Here is a 17356-nt window from a genome sequence, read left to right on the forward strand (position 1 = left end):
ACACATGAGAGGATAGAACAAAGGCAGGTAACGAAAGGAGGAAGAAAATGGGAGAAAGAGTTGAAAAATAACAATGAAGCATGAAATAGAGAGAGGTAGCAGTACTGCTTCACAGTAAGACACCAAGAACAGCAATGAATAGGCAACCTGGGAACATTTCTATCTGTTCCTCTATGTGTGTGGTCTCCAACTGCTTGTGATGTTGGGAAAAAATAGCACATAATAAAAAAGAGCTTGAAGGCATTAGCTGATAGAAATCTCATATTCTTATACTTTAAAGTGATAAACAGAACATTTGACTGTTTGTAGTGAAGACAGGAGGTGTGAGGTAATGTAGCAGCATTCTAACATATGTTATAGCACTGCTCATACATCTGAATTTGGCAAACCCTAGGAGACAATCTATAAAAAAAAACTAACAGCTTGTGCATAACACTACATGGGGCTCAACATGAAAAAAATGAACAAGGGTGGTAGAAGGAAAATCCCTATAAGTTGTAAAAGTAAATATATATGGGTACTTCCATAGTGCTAGATTATCAGTGAAAGACCAAAATCCTGTGCTGGCAGATGAAAAAAAAAAAATACATAAAATTTAAATTTAGTATCTCCAATTTATTTCTTACACTAATTTACGTGGCCATGACTACTACCCTCTCTTCACAAGATTTAGGTTTTTCAGCTGCTTCTACATCTCCACACTCCCTAGACTGAGACTGTAAAGATAAACTCTCAGGGCATTTCCAGAGCCTTTTACTTTCGTCTGAGTTTTAGCTCTAAGTATCTGCAGGCAGCATCATCATATCAAATCTCTCGGAGCCCCGGCAACTTGGCACTTAATGGAACTCACAGGCAAATTGACTCTCTCTGCTGGAGAAAAGGGAAATATTCTGCGATAAGGAGTTCTACGAGCAGCCAGCTCCTCACAAGAAATCCGGGTGATCAGGTCCTTACTTGATCTGCTGTTGTCTTATGCTACCAGTCCTTCCTCACTGTTTAATTGTGCATAATATATATAGTAATGACTTGGTATCCCACTTCTCCAGGTAAGGATTTATTGACTCTCAGATTCTGAAAGACCTCATATGCCTTACTTTATCTAACACCTGAGGACACTTGATATCTCTCTACCATCTATCTATCTGTCTGTCTGTCTGTCTATCACCTTTAAAATGCTGCTATATACATGTTCAATGCATACAGCTTATAGAGTCATTGAACTCTTTATATAGATTACAATCTCTTCTAATAAAAATCTCTGATTAGCTCCAACTTTGACTGATTCTTCTTCGATACTGCAGACTCAAAAATAGAAACTTAGATAACAGAGATTGGCCCACCAATCCTCATTGATTGTAAAATGTATTGCTTTCCTATAAAAGCATTCGATTTGATGTGCACTCTGAAACTGTCTTTTTTAAAAATCCAATTCCCAAACAGTTCTACTTACTATTCGATTGAAACTGCTTCTGAAAGAAGCTGCATATGCGCTCTGACTTGGTGGGAATTACTGAAATCAGCCAGGAAAAACCTAAATAAGTCAGTTTGAAACTTAATAAAACATCCGCTGGAGAAAAGGGTTAGATCCTAACTCTTTCAATGATAACAAAGTGACTCCAGGAGTCACTGCCTGTAGTAATTATAGGGGACCATATTTTCAGTAGGACTGGGGAACACACATTGCCTCCCCTGAAACAGCATGACTGTTATAATACAAATATTTTGTATGACTGTGATCATACAAATGTTAAGCAGGGAACTGCTGAAAGCAGCTTATCCACATTAACATTTTTACTAACACACCTTTCCTTTCTGACATACCCAACAAGTGTCTCAACTAGTTGTACACTCCAATACTCCAGTAGAAATGAAAATCTTTTCCACTTTCCATTTTTAGTGACAACTGTAGAATCTTTCCTTCTACAAATGAGAAATGTTAGACTTTATTATCCCAAGGACAGGAACACTGATATCAAGGGTGGAAGAAGACTACATAGTACCCATAATTCTTACTGAAATATTTCATATCACAAAGAAACAGGACAAAAAAATCAACACGGAGCCAAAATTCTAAAATGAGCACCAATTCTGGATCACAGTGTACCATTCTTTTCTGTTTCCTCTGTGTCCTCTTAAATCTCACGAGTAAGCACTGTTGGTATCTCATCAGCACTGTTTGTTGCTGGCAGGTTACAGCAAAGAAATCAAGAGCAAGGAAATCTTGGGCCTCGTTTTCCTCAAAGTTAAACAAATTCCATCACTGTGGGAAACTGGGCTCTAACTTTAAAGTAATGCATAAAAAATATTTGTTGTTTCCTATTCCACAGAAGTTTCATATTTTATATGGACCTAGAGTTTAGTGAAACTCTGTACCTCTCACCTTCTTCAGAAACAGTCCTTTATCTAGGATTTTCCACCAGCTAACTAAAAGGCTCAGGCTTATAGTAAGGGAAGACTGAATTAAAATCAAAACTTTACTGCCACGAGGGAGGCAGGCACTCAGTCACTCACTGCCACAAGTTGCCTCTGTGGTGAATGGTACAGAGAATCACCCTATAGGTACCTCACTTTGGAATACTCTTTGCAAGCTCCCTCTATGAAGGTATATATGTCAATTTCCTTTGGGCTTTGATTATGTGTAGGGTAAAACAAGAATTTCCTTATTTTTGGAAGAGAGGAGTTAAGATTAAAAACAATACAGTAGAAGCACCATTTCATTGTTTCTGTAAAGGTTTCACTTTTATAGGATGGCAGAAGCTAAAGGTTCTATGATCATTCATTCATTCATTCATTCATTCTTTCATATGCAGGTCCTTCATCATCTCTTGGAGACTTTATCACATCTTAAAATTTATATTCTGGCAGAATTTTCCAAAGCTGAGAGAGTCCATATAATAAAACAAAAATTCTACCAAGGTTGTAGTTTATTTTTTTTTTCATAAATGTTTAATGATTTGTTAAAAAGAAGATGGTATGCACTATTTCTTCTTGAAAAATGTAACTGACATGTATGTTTGTTTTTCTATTCAGGTTGAATAACATAATTTTCAAATATTTAAACACAGCAAGTACAATTCTTCATCATGTATTTCCACCAAAGTCGGTAGGGAGATCAACTTGGCCTGACAGTTTGGTAATTATTGCAGTGATGGGTGATGATGCTAAGTGCATCACAGTAGTGTATAAGAAGTTTGAGGACAGGATAAATTAGAAAACTTTTTTTTTTTTTTTTTTACAAAAAGAGGATGACCCATTTCCCCTACACCTTTTTTGCTATTTAACCACTATACCTTAATTTTACTTTGCTGACTGTAAGAATGGAAGGACATTTGTACACAGTAATTGCTATAAGCAGACTGTGAATGCCCAAATATTCCAGAGAAGTGGCTACTGCACATAGGCAAAGCAGCTCAACACCGCACTCACAAAAAGTCTAAATAAAAAATTTAGCATACATTCATGTCATTTGTAATACTCAGCATGTACTGTGGAAATGGCCCCCGAAACTTAATGTGGACAAGATGCATCAAGCTTAGTATGCACAAACAAGCCATGTATAAAGTGCTTATTTATGCACTCTGTCTGGGAATTCTCAGGCAAAGCATGGTCACCAGAACAATGATTCCTATTAAGATTGTAATTCAGGTTTACAGCTCTGAAAAGAATTTTATTGACTAGTATGATAGTACTGAGACACTCTGACATTCTCACATTACTTTAATTTTTTTGAATACTCAAAAATTCACCTAAATTTACTCCAAAACTGAAACTCAGCCCTGCAATTTTTTACCTTTGTGCATTTAGGGTATTGTTGAATGAATTTATACTTGAAAGGAATAAAAAATATTTTACGAATATATAGGCTTTTATGTTTTTCCAATGAGCTTCACCAAACACATGGTGAAACATCCATTGTTGAATGTTTTACAAGTGCTCCACTAATGCTGGCAGCCCTGGACACACAAAAAATGAAATGAAGGTTAAATGTTGTGAATCACCATTCTCCATCACTGACAGAGAAATTAACTATTTTGAGCAACTACCAAGCATGCACAGCCTTGGAACAGCAAGTTTCTGAGCAATGTGCTGAAAAGATTTGACTGCCATCTACAGACATAACTAGTGCACTCGCTGCAATTTAAAAAGAATGCCAGAACTACAAACCTAATAAACACCCAGTACAGATATTAGATGAAAACTAATTATTTATGTATGTATAAAAGAGTGGAGCTACTGTAAAAAGCTTCCCAGTTGGTTGTGGGGTTTGTTCGGGGTTTTTGTTTGTTAGTTTTTCCCTCATAAGCACACAGAGAAACACCAGCTTCCCTCATTCTCTAGAGTGGCTTGAGAGCTAATAGTTACAAATACAGTGTCTAGTACTGCCTAAAGATTAATAGATAGAAGTGGAAAATATTAAATAGCTTTTCTCAGAGCCATCAGTTAACAAACCCATGAAATTTTCCATTACACTGCAAATTTTTAATCATATGCATAGTGACCAAATGCTTGTATGTCAGTGGAGTTGCACATTCATCATCTACATAGAGTTTTCAGTTATATTTTGGTTACCTGATCAGGCTAGTTTACAACTGACCCACAGTTTACAACTGAGACACAGATAACTGTATAAAGATTTTCTTTCAGCTATTCAGAACAGCTAGCATAGTAGTTCAGTTCTCCATTGCCAAACACTCTCTTTTCACTCCGACTTAAAACCATTTTCCATTATCTGACAGCTGCTGCCAGACTGTCTTTACTTCCTCTCCAAACTAGCTCTCTAGCTAAGTAGTTATCCTGCCAAAATCCTCTTTCAAAAATTTTGCTCTGAACTTTCAAAATCATTGCACAGCACAAGGAAAAGAGATCAGGAGAACCATGTATTTCAGGGATTGAGGATGAATGACAAAATTATTTAGAACCATACAAATTGTAGCTCTGTAATCAAAATTATTACATTTACACACCACATGGAACAGTTCTCAAGAATTATTTTTCAGAGATCAGAATTACATATTAAAGTTAATATACAGAATTTTTCAACAAAATACAGGTTACAGACAGAAAAGCCCGTGGGCCCAAACAAAAGATAACTTTCAAAATCCCTCAGAAGTTAGAATTGAGCACAGCATTCCACACATGGGACTGTCTTCTCACATTGCTGTATCATCCATCAGTTTTCATTAAATATTCTCAGACAGTGTGTAATTTCACTTAAACTCCCAACACATATGAATGTGTAGATAAATTGGAATGAATATCCAATTAAGTGTCAAAACTTTACATTTTCCAAAAATGTTTACACTGAAGGAGGTCTGTTTAGACATAGCCATTAAAGTGAAGAAAAGGAAAGCAAACATGTACTTACTCTAGATTTTGAGACTTCAGCCTTTTTTCTTACCTGAGTACCCAAACAAGCAAACATCATATGAGTGAGAAGTTTAGCTGCAAACATGGCACACCTGGTGCAGAAAAGGTGGGAGATGATAGCCAAAGTGAAACCTACACAGAAATGACAATGAAAATGAAAATGAAAAAAAAAGATAGGAATATTTAAGCTTAGGCTAATAAACTGTTCTATATTATCCAGCAGATATTTCTTGAAGGAGCAGATTACCTAAAACAAACCAATCAATCAAACCTTACAGAGAGAGTATGTTCATTTGGGTTCACACTGGGATCACTCATGACTTTATTTCAAGTATGGACATGTATTTAATGTTTCCATAGGCTTGGAAGCTAAAATAATTTCATAATGTAAACAAGCAATTTTTAAAAAGTGTTTTTTTGGTGTCACTCTTTGCATGATATGGATGATTATCATAATAGTTGTATACAAAGCAAAGGTAACTGTTCAGTGTTCATACTAATGAATCTAAAAAATGTTTCTAGAAACAGTTACATAAAAATGCCTCCTGTTGGGTAGCACTATTTCAGCAGATAGCTATAACCTTCTAAATACCAGTCTCTCATTTCATCTGTGTTGAGCACAGAAAATTGTTATAGCACCAGTAAGGAGGAATGACACCACTTTTCATTTCACTAATTAATTGAAAACATGAACAGAACAAAAATGGAAAAGGGCCCTTTCCTACCAGTAAGCAATTCCTAGGAAAAGGACTCTAGGAAAGTTAAGTCACCAAGGAAAATACCGCTAAATCTCAGAATTAAGTGGAATTAATTACGCAGTTTCACACCCCAGTCAGGGCAGGAATTTGGGTAATTAAGGCAGATCTTTTGTGTTGGTCTTGAGATTGCCTATTTGTTCAGCTACCCATAAGAGATTAGTGAAATGAATAATTGCTAAAAGTATTATTTCTAAGTATTTCAAAATTACTTAATGACATTTATACAACCATCTATATAGTCTGTTTTCTTTTTTTTTTTTTTTAATATTCTTCATACCTAGATGGAAATGTAAAGATAAATGAGTAACATCCTTATCACTCCTAAAAATAAAGCAATTTGTTACTTAAAAGATTAATTTAAATGTAGTAATCTATGTCATCACACAAGTGAACATCTTCAATCAGCCAAAAAAGTTGAAAGCATTGGAAAGCATTTGCCTCCAGTTCAAAGTAAACCCTTAACTAAGCTAAACAACTTTTATTTTTAAAACACTTTTTTATGACATATAACTACAGTAAGTGACTAGTCCTGAACAATGATCTGCATCTTTATTGATTCCAATTCAGCAAAATGGTTTTCAGCTTTTCCATAATTTTTTTCTTCAGTTTCTATAGCATTTTGCATTTTACAGAATTTTTTCTTCATTCACTTATTTGTTTTATCTCTTTAATCCAGTGATTGTACTTTAAAACCTGTTTATTTTTTATGTGCTAAAATTTCCTTCATGTATTGTTAAACACAATAATCAATTTGCGTGGAGAAGGTAAAAAATGAGAGATTTTGCCTGTTTCTTTGTCTTCATTTTCTTTGACTGACATTTAAAAAAGAAATTAGGGAGCCTAGATTTAGTCTGTTAAGGCAGTTTGCTTAGAAGGAGTAAAGAAGTGATTTAGGTGCTTGCACAATTTTTGTTATTCATATACTGATGATCTAATATAAGAATCATAAACCTCACAAGGAGCACACACAGACATCCATTTAAGGGGGTTTAAAGTTAGTCAAGAATTCCATTTAGCATGTGTTCCTAATAAGCCCATTACTCTTAGTGCCTATAAATGCAAGAGTTCATTTCCAACCTAAATAATTCTATGGTTCTAATAAAAATTTACTTTAATTTGTTATTGCTGCAACATAATATTAAACCCACTGCAATTGGAAAGGCTCATTTAGAAGCCAAGTTGAGTTTAGAACTTAGATCTCCTGCTTCCTGCCTGGCATTTTGGGACTTAGAGAGTTGAGGCTCCTATTGAAGACAGTCACGTTCCTCATAGGTTAAACTTTAAGGGGTTTTTTTTCCCAAGATCTTGACCAGCAATCAGGCAGCAGAATGTAAGGGAATCTACCTCCCGAGTTATCACTTTTGATGCTAAATTCCAGCTAATATTGTCAAAGAAATTTGACAAAGAGGATGCTGCTGCTGCTAGCAACACACATGAATTTAGTATTTTTAAGTTTCTTCCCCCAAATGAATAACACATCATCTCTTTTCAATAAAGCATCTCAAGGAAACAACCAATCAGGCAAGCAAAGGGTGTGCCAGGACCATGTGTAGGAGATTTAAATGGCTCTAGGGAGCCATGTTGACCCAGACCAGGCAAATGGATATGGCACAGCAGTGAGAGCATGGTACTGCAGTGGCACAGGAGTGGTGTAGTTGCTCTCCTGACACCTGGTGGTGGGTCATATGTTAGATGGGTGTGTTCTAGTTGGGGTTTTTTTGTTTGTTTGTTTGTTTCTACCAACTTGACTAGACCCAGCAATGGTTTACAAATGGTCAAAAGTCATTGCTGCTGCTGCCAGCTGTCTTGTGCTAAGACAAACAGAACCCTCCAAGAAGGACACAGCTGTCCAGACCCCTGGCTGCAGGCAGTGTCAGCCTGGGAGCAGTACACGAGGACAGTGCAAAAGTGAGTGTTGAGTGTGAGCCGGTGAATGATCTGCTCTGTCTGGTGGCAGGGCTTAAGCAAGAAATGGAAAGGCTAAGGAGTATAAGGGAGAGCAAAACAGAAACCGACTGGTGGAGTCACAGCCTTGCAACCCTGAGAGAAGGTCAGCAGGAGTCAGAGGAGCCCTGTCCCTCTTACAGTCAGGCAGAAGGAGGCCTTGCAGATGGAGGGAATGGAAATGGGTACCTACTCAGAGAGGTACGAAAATTGCATGCTGACCCCCATCACCTTCCCAGGTGCCCTTACAGAATAGCTATGAGACTCTGGGTCTAGAGGCTCAGGCAGATGATGGTAAACAAAAAAATCTGTCCGGAGGGTCTCCCAGGTGTGCTTCGTCTGTCAGATGATCACAGCCTCAGGAAATAAAGGACAAGTAGTTGTTGTAGGTGACTCCTGAGGGGAACTGAGAGCCCTGTATGTCAACCAGACCCATCCCACAGGGAAGTCTGCAGCCTTCCTGGGGACCAGGTATGGGGTATGACCAGGAGACTCCCTGAACTAATTCAGCCCTCTGATTATTACCCGCTGCTTCTTGTCCAAGTTGGCAGTGATGAGATTGACAAGAAGGGTACCAGGGTCATTTAAAAGGACATGAGGGTTCTGGATTGATGGGTTGGTGGGGCAGGAGCACAGATGTGGCTCTGCCTATTTCCTTCAGGAGCAGGGGTGAACGATAAAAGGAGTAGGAAAACCCACATTATCAATAAATGGCTTATGGGCTAATGCCATTAGAGGAATTTTGGTTTTTCTACCATGGGCAACTTTTACAACACCAGGCCTATTTGAGTCAGATGGGCTCCATCTGTCTAACAAGAGCAAAAGGATTCTGGCCTGTGAGTTTGCAGGGCTGATTGAGAGGGCTTTAACCCAGGTTTGAAGGGGGAAGGGGATGAAACCAGGCACTCTGGAGCTGAGCCCGAGGGTGGTAAGCCAAGTCAGGTGAAATCAGCAGCCCAGCTGAAGTGCACATACACTGATGCACACAGTGTGGGTAACAAATGAGGAGCTGGAAGGTATGGAGAGTGCAGGAAAGTGATGACGCAGTCACCATCACAGAAACATGGTGAGGTGGCTCACAGGGCTGGAGCACTGCAGTGGATGGCTACGAGCTCTTCACAAGAGACAGCAGAGGGAGAAGAGGTGGAAGGGTGGCTCTGTATGTTAGGGAGGCTCTGGACACCATGGAACTTGAAATTAATAAGATCAAGTGCCACGGGTAAGAATCAGGGAAAGGCCAACAAGGCTGAAATCCTGGTGGGAGTCTGATAGAATACTCAACCAGGATGAGGAGATTATTGTATAAGCAGCTGGAGGATGTTTCAAGATCGACAGCCCTTGTTCTTGCAGGAGATTTAACCTGCAAGGTATCTGCTGGGAACTCAACACAGTGGAAAAGAGGCAGTCTAGGAGGTTCTTGGAATGCATGGAGGAGAACTTCTTGTCATGGTGGCGAGCGAGCCTGCCAGGAGTGGGGCTCTGCTAGACCTGCTGTTTGCAAACAGAGAGGAGCTGGTGGGAGATGTGGTGGTCACAGGCTGTCTGGGGCACAGTGATCATGAAATAATATAGTTCTCAATATTCAGTGAAACAAGAATATTGAAACTTCAATTAGACTTCTACACTAGACTTCCAGAGGGTGGAATTCAGGATGCAGTTTTGGAGAGTACCTTGGGAAACAGCCCTCAAAAACAAAGGTATTCAGGAAAGTGGACATATCTCAAAAAAGAAATCTTGAAGGCATAGGAACAGGCTGTGCCAAAATATGAGACACCAGGAATTGGAATAGGCTGCCTAGGGAGATGGTGAAGTCACCCTCCTTGAAGGTGTTTAAGGAAAAACTGGATGTGGCACTTAGTGCCATGGTCTAGTTGGCAAGGTGGTGTTAGGTCATAGGCTGGACTCAATGACCTCAAAAGTCTTTTCCAACATAGTTGATTCTGTGATATTTCTATGCTTGATATTTTTTTTTTTTGCAGTGACAAAATTTGTGTGCAAATACCAGACAAGGTGGCATCTTCAATAACATGAAGTTAGTTAATATTCGTTCAGTATTCCACTAAATAAAAAGATTGTCATCAGCTACCAAAAATGTTAATAATCAATCAGTTTTACTGGTCATCAGTTGTTTTAATGAAAAAAACTGTCCTAAATGAACTCACCTGAAATGCAGATGAATCCAGAAGAAAAAAAAGCCTCGTTGTATGAAGACAAGTTATCTGTTTGGGCATAAACTGCATAAATGGACATATGAGAACAGGAGCATTCCACATAATCTGATGTGTCATCAACCACTTTGCAGAACCCGCTATCAGACAGCCAGCTGTAAAACAAGTAAATGTTTTGGAAATGGATTTGTGTAATTCACATGGCAAGCAGGCTTAAAATTTTTGTTGTATTCCTGGAATACCAGCTTCCTTAAACTATTGCAGAGATGTTTTATGTAGTCTTTCACATGCAGTGCTCAGAATAGCACATTTACATGAGATTAAAATGCTGTTAATATCTTTTTTATGTCATTTGAGGATTTTTTTAATCTTTGTAAATGCATTAAAATTAACCTTTCTTTTACCTGAGAATTTTTGTGGCCACATTTTAAAATTTCTGCTAGATTTCTAGGTCTGTCTGACTTTTCAAATAGTTTATTACTTAACTTTGCTCAATACCTTGGCCTGTTATGGAGAACTTCTTATGCTGCTTTTTTTTGGTTGAAACTAAAATCCAGGGGTTTTTGTTTTGGGATGTTTTTTGTTTGTTTGTTTGGGTTTGGGGTTTTTTTTTCAGTATTGCTGAAGTGGTCTGGAAAAAGGATAAGGCATACCACAGATGATATCCTAAGCAATTGCTACTGGAAATTGTGCATAGGTAAAAGGAGAGCATACAGCTAAATTGTGGTGTATCTCCTCCTGAAGAGAAATGGTTTGTATCAACAGCAGGCTGATATCACCTTGTAGCTGTAATGAAACTGAATCTAAACCAATTACTCTTCAACAGGATACAGAACATAATTATCTGAAAATCGTTAACACATTCATTGATGCAATTCTGGGATTTATGGCCTGTCTCTATAACCTAATGCATTTAGATTATACAATCTAAATGGTATTTTGATGAAAAAGGGCAGGAGTCTGAGAAATAGCTGAGCTAGAACAATTACTCATTTTATTATAAGAAAAAAATTATGTACCAGTAAAATGGCCAGAAAAATTAAGGAAAAATGACATGAAATGGATCAATTTTATACTTGCAAATGATTTGAGTTATCACATTTTATACAAATACACGGATTCATAGTAGAAGATGGAAAACTAAGCACAATAATAAAAAACCTTTCAGCAGCTTGATTCCAGAGGAGACATAGAGACTTCTGTGGAACAATCCGACTTCCTTGAGCATAAACACGATAAATTACTTCATTGTTATCTTTCAAAGGTTGTGAACTCTGACCCTTCAAGCTCATTGAAAAAACCTGAAACATGTACAATGTAAAGATATATTTAAGACTAAGATTCAACAGTGTTCATTTTAATCAGAGACAACCATAAAAATATTAAAAATTATTTTAATTACATGAATTACGTTTTGAGAAATATCTAGATTAAAACAAATTCTTGGGGAAAAACAAAAGCATTATATTCAAACCTTGTTCTTCAAGGCAAGTTCTTTATCCCTGGTAAGGAACCACTGCTGACTGCTGTATTCTGTGAACTGCACAGATTCACAGTTGTTTTCTTGGGAAGATGATAATACTACAGAGACCTCTAGTAGATGTTCAGGTACTTGAATGGAATCCCCATCTTTTCCATTAAATCTATGTCCATTGATTTGCTGAGGAAACCAGTTGTGAGCCATTATTGCAATATATGGGCAGCTGTCAAGGATATTTTTGCCTCTGTGGAAATGGAAAAGCAATAAGGCTGGTAAGTGGGGCCAAGCTTCACTATTTATCACATAATGACTCTAAAAGGTATTTGTAATTTGTTAGTACTTTATTAATTTATCATTTTTAGGCTTATGATATTTAATTGGCACACTGTTTCAGTTTCTGTAGAGAAAAAAAAAGCGGGGGGAGAGGCTGAATTTTTTACATATTTCAGCTTCTCCATTTTCTCTCTGGGATTTGCTCCTTATGACCTGCAACTAAAATCTGTCCATAGTGAACTCGGTTGTCAAAACACTAGTTTTTATAACTTGATGTAGAACTGAGTCTAAAAACCAGGGGAGGCATTAAAATGGATGATGGGGATAATGATGCTGTATTTTTCCAGGCAATATCTGAGCTAAAGGTGGGTCAGTATATACCAGATCTCCTGTTCCCACAACTACTCCACACTCATGTTCCCACGCCTACCCCATACCAAATAAACAGTTATGTGGGACATCCGATCTTACAAAGCACTTCATATTGGTACTATGACACATGCTTTGCAAGATCCTAACACAGTAACAACACATTCACCTATGGGTAACATACTGGATAGGAGACAAGTCCCTTTTCTGAAAATGTAATTTATATTTTCTGCATTGGTAAATTTTCATGTATTTATAAAACAAATTATGAATTCAAGCTTACTAACCTTTCTCCTGGTGATCCACACTTAATCCCAGTCAACAGAGAAAAAGCAAACTTCTCTGTCACCTCAGCAAGCAGGCTGTAACCTTGTGTGTCCTCACGTTTTGGGCTAGCCAGAGCACAGAGTATCTCATAGAAAAGACTTCTACTTTTATCAGTGAGTAACAGTTTTTCACCTACACCTGTAACCTAATGAGAGGAGAAGAAATGAAACAATATTTTACACAAAGGAATCTGCTTGTAACATTTCCTCATGGCTCAGTGATATCTTCGTTGTGATTCCAATACTCATTCTGAAAGTTCAGAGTATTTTTCCAACTCCTGATCACTGCTACTAAGGCATAAGACACAGCCTGTCAAAACTACAAAAATATTTGCTTTCTAGGAGATTTGATTATTAAAGAAAAGATGTGGCACTTTTTGTTCCTTCACAAATCAAAGATTGTTGAGTCCTAAGATTTTTAAATTATTTTCTCTGGTTTTTTTTGTGGCAAGAATCAAAAAATAATGGATGTTGTTATAATGCTTTGTATCTAGATAATTAGATTTTTTCCAGCTTCTGTGCATTATTGCAAGAATCCATAAGAGAAAGAATACTACAAAACTACTCCATAATTTTCAAAGAACTTCATGCAATGCTTAAGCACTCAGCTACCCTGACAACCCAATTCCCTAAGCTACTGGAGGAAAAAGGACTGATGCTTGGTTAAGACTACAGCAGACCCTAGCAGACCCAGACAGGATTTGCTTCTGGGTTGACTGAAGTCTGCTGTAAAGATAAGAACAGGGGTTGTGCCAGGCCTAAAAGCTACAAAGGTGTGACCTAGAGCCAAGAAAATATAGTAAGCTCTATGAAACTACAGCACCAAAGGGAAAATTGCATAGTAGCAAATCTAGAACTACAGGTATGTATGCAAAATTAATACTGGTTGCTCATTTCAACCTATTTCATTTCTGATTTCTTGCCACCATCCTAACTACTGGCAGAAAAACTCCTTCCTTAATTGGGGACTTCACAATTTCCACTTTTACTTTTGCAGTCTGTGTTTCTGAGTCACTGCTGTGGATGTGATCTGCCTTGTTTTATATACATATGCGTGTGTGTGCCTCGTTGTGTTATTATACATTAATTAATGTCATTAGCCATTTAAGAAAGGAGGTGTTTACCTTATCTACTATATGCACCACAGCAGTAAGTTGCTCCTCTGTAGTTTCTGTAGCCACTTTGACATTCAGGTTCTGAAGGATTCTGTATAAAATGGTGTCATCAAGAGGCTGATGTAGTTGATCAATCAGTCCCCAAACTGGCAAGGAGTCCAAATCTGAGACAATGGTGATATTAGAAATACCATACACATCGTCTACCCTAGCTCCACCTGAGGGATTAGAAAGTACAACCTGGAAACGTTTAGGAAACGGGTTTAAAGATCCTGTCTTTGGAGTCAGGGTCACATCCAGGAATGTATTTCTCTGTCCATGTTCAAAAGTCAATAAACCTTCAGATTTGGCAAAATCTTGTCCTGCCACAGCTGGAGATATGAAGGTCCGTCCAATAGGCTCAGGTTTTTGTAGCTCCTTAAAACAAACCCAAAGAGTTTTAGGTAACATTATGATAGACATTATTTTTCAAAATCACCTGCTGTAGAACATGCTTTAAATGGGTAAAAACAAAATGTGTAAAGAAGAAGTCAATTTTTCAAAAAGCAGCTATGAGTGATGAAACAATTACATTTAAAATAATTATCTCCCTGAATTAATAATCCATCAAACCTACAAGAAGAATTATATACACTGTCAATACTAAACAGGGTCCCACTCTTTCTTTTCCAGAACAAAAACCACAAAACTTTTCTGTGAATAAATACTACAGAAATGTTAGCACGTGTGAATTCCGGAAAGCTTGATGTAAGACTATGACTGCAGCACAAAGTCCCTCACCTTAGGGTAGAGAAAAACATTACAAATACACAGGGAACTAAATAAAAGCAAAGCAAAGGTTTTGGAAATTTGTGTCCAAAATAATATCAATTAATGGTACTTTCAGTCCCAGAATACATACTTAAAAGATGAATAATCCATTTAATACAAATGCAAAGCAAATGCTATAGGATACACAGGCAAGGTGGATGGATAAATTTTTATAAAAATGTTTCATTTCCTTGTGAAGTAACATTATTTTTACCTTACATGAGGTTTGCTGTTACTGTTTCATTCTTCAAAGTCTTGTTCTTTTTGTCACTTGCCATAACCTTGACATTATATCTGGCAATATAATAAATTTTCCTTAAGAGGAAACTAACTTTCTGAGCTACTACTCAACTGTATTTTTTAAAGTATATATTAATTTAATAAGTGTAGCTTGTATACTGACTCCTAAGTACACGTCTCCTACTGAATAAAATGAGGATTTTTATTTGTGAAATACTAGAACCTTTTTGAAAATATTTAGCTTTTATTAGTAGTGCTTATTTACGGAATGAATCAGACATTTTCTGATTTCACTGGAGAACCTGGTAAGTCAATGCAGCCTGTAACTGTTCAAAATTGCACTAGACATGATCACATCACCTGTGAAAATTCCAGAGGGAAGTTTTCTTTTGTTTATCCCTTCCCACTGAGGAAATGGAAATAAGCATTAAAAAAGCACTAGTGACAAGAACAATGCCTACGAAACCTTTGTAGGAATGAGACCAGCATCAGTTTCCAGTTACAGCCTTCCTGTCTGCTGTGGCCTCTTATTTTAAAGTTATTAATAATACCAATACTTTAGTACTTGGCCATGCACCCTCAACCTTAAAATGTCCAAAGAAGGTTGGTTATAAAATCACAAATGGATAAAAGATTGCCCATTATATTTTAGCTTAAATATACACTGGACAGTAGCAATTTCTTTACCATTTAACAGCTGAAATTTAGTAAATTCTTAGCTTGAATAAATGTGAAAATTTACTACACAATCTAATTGAAACACTGGCCAGCTATAATAAATGCATAGAAACACCATGTAAACCTATGTGGTTAAAAGAGATATGCATTCAGTATAACAACAGAATACAGAACCTTTTATTATAAAGGGTTAAGTATACCATAACTCACTGCCAAAGTAATTATTTTAGGAATAAAATGACAAATATTCAAAGTAGATCAGGCCAAGTAATATTCCAATGTGATGGTAAACTTGAAAGAATATCTCTTGTAGCCTGTGCCCTGATGCTGGATTCACAGATACTAAGGAAGTGACAGGAATCATCTGTTTGCAGATCTGCTAAAGGGGAAACTTTATCAGCTGCAACAATAATGAGTGGGGTATGCATTTAAGACAAAAAAGTGTCAGCAGCTACAAGAGTCTTGTGCTACAGACATAACCATCTCAAAAATGAATGGGGCTGATAAAATTTACTTTAGCACGTGCTATTTTCAACAAGAAGAACAATTTTTTTTTGTTTTGGTTTTGGGGGGGGGGTTTGTGGGTTTGTGTTTGGTTTTTTGTTTGTTTGTTTTTTGTTTTGTTTTGTTTTGTTTTTTTGTTAAGCACTCCAAGGACATTGAATAAAATTTTATGACATATCTCTCTTTTCCTAAGTATGTTCTGGTACTCCTAAAATTATGCCCTGACACAGCAAGTGTCCTGCTGTGTGGATGTTGTATACATATCCATTGGGATAAAAACTTAATTTCAGATGAAGAAGCCTCAAAAACTGAAGGCTCACAAGAGCTTTAGAACAAAGAAAGAAATATATTAGACGCCTAACTGACCATAATCTTTGAGGCTACTGAAAGATACTGCTAAAAATTTTTTTTCTAAAAATGCATTGAGAAAAAGTTCTTTTAATAATGGAAAACCAAAGCCAGGCCCAGCAAATGTTTCACTGTTTCCTGCAAAAAATGCTAATCACTGTCATATTTATTTTAAAGAATAACCAATTATTTAATTATAAAGTGAAATCATAAAATCTATGATTCTATGAATGGTTTGGGTAGAAAAGGATCTTAAAGACCACCTATTTCCAAAGCCCCTACAGTAGATAGGGACAACTTTCACCAGACCAGTGGCTCAGAGCTCCATCAAATCTGCTCTTTAACACCTCCAGGGATGCAACATCCACAGTTTCTCTTGCCAGTTCCTCCCTGTCTTAACAGTAAAGAATTTCTTCCTGATATCTAATCTGAACATACTGTCTTTCAGTTTTATGCCATTTAAGCCTCTTGTCTTGTCACCTGCCCTTGCCACAAGTCCCTCTCCAACTTTTGGGCATGCTTCCTTTAGGTACTGGAAGCCTGCAATAGGGTCAGCCCAAAGACCAGCTGAACAATACAATTCTCTCAGCATTTCCTCATAGCAGACATTCTCCATCCTTCTGATCCACTGGGTGGCCTCCTCTGGTCTTGCTCCAACAGCTCCATGTCCTTCCAGTGCTGGGACCCCAGGGCTGGAGGCAGCTCTGCAGCTGGGCTCTCACCAGAGAGGGGCAGAGGGGCAGAATCCCCTCCCTCCCCTGCTGCCCACAGGGCTCTGGATGCAGCCCAGGACACACTTGGCTTTCTGGGCTGGAGTGCCCATGGCTGGCTCATGTCCAGCCCCTCACCAGCACCCCCAAGTCCTTTGGGGCAGGGCAGCTCTCGATCTGTTCATCCCCCAGACTGTACTCTGACCCAGGTGTGGCACTTTGCACTTGTTAAACCTCACAAGATTCCCAAGGGCCACTTCTTGGCT

The 17356-nt window shown here is 37.7% G+C and overlaps 1 protein-coding gene across 1 annotated transcript in view; it reads right to left on the reverse strand.

Annotated features, from left to right (window-relative positions):
- ADGRV1 (adhesion G protein-coupled receptor V1) overlaps positions 1-17356 on the reverse strand; it is a 258887-nt gene that overhangs the window by 137752 nt on the left and 103779 nt on the right. The window contains exons 77-82 of the mRNA XM_066339463.1: positions 13810-14217; positions 12647-12831; positions 11712-11961; positions 11399-11538; positions 10232-10392; positions 5399-5499 (exon numbers count right to left, since the gene is read on the reverse strand). Coding sequence (XP_066195560.1) covers positions 5399-5499; positions 10232-10392; positions 11399-11538; positions 11712-11961; positions 12647-12831; positions 13810-14217 — 1245 coding nt within the window. The remainder of the gene's footprint in view (positions 1-5398; positions 5500-10231; positions 10393-11398; positions 11539-11711; positions 11962-12646; positions 12832-13809; positions 14218-17356) is intronic.

The sequence above is a fragment of the Sylvia atricapilla genome, chromosome Z (genome assembly GCF_009819655.1).
Source record: "Sylvia atricapilla isolate bSylAtr1 chromosome Z, bSylAtr1.pri, whole genome shotgun sequence".
NCBI lineage: Eukaryota > Metazoa > Chordata > Aves > Passeriformes > Sylviidae > Sylvia > Sylvia atricapilla.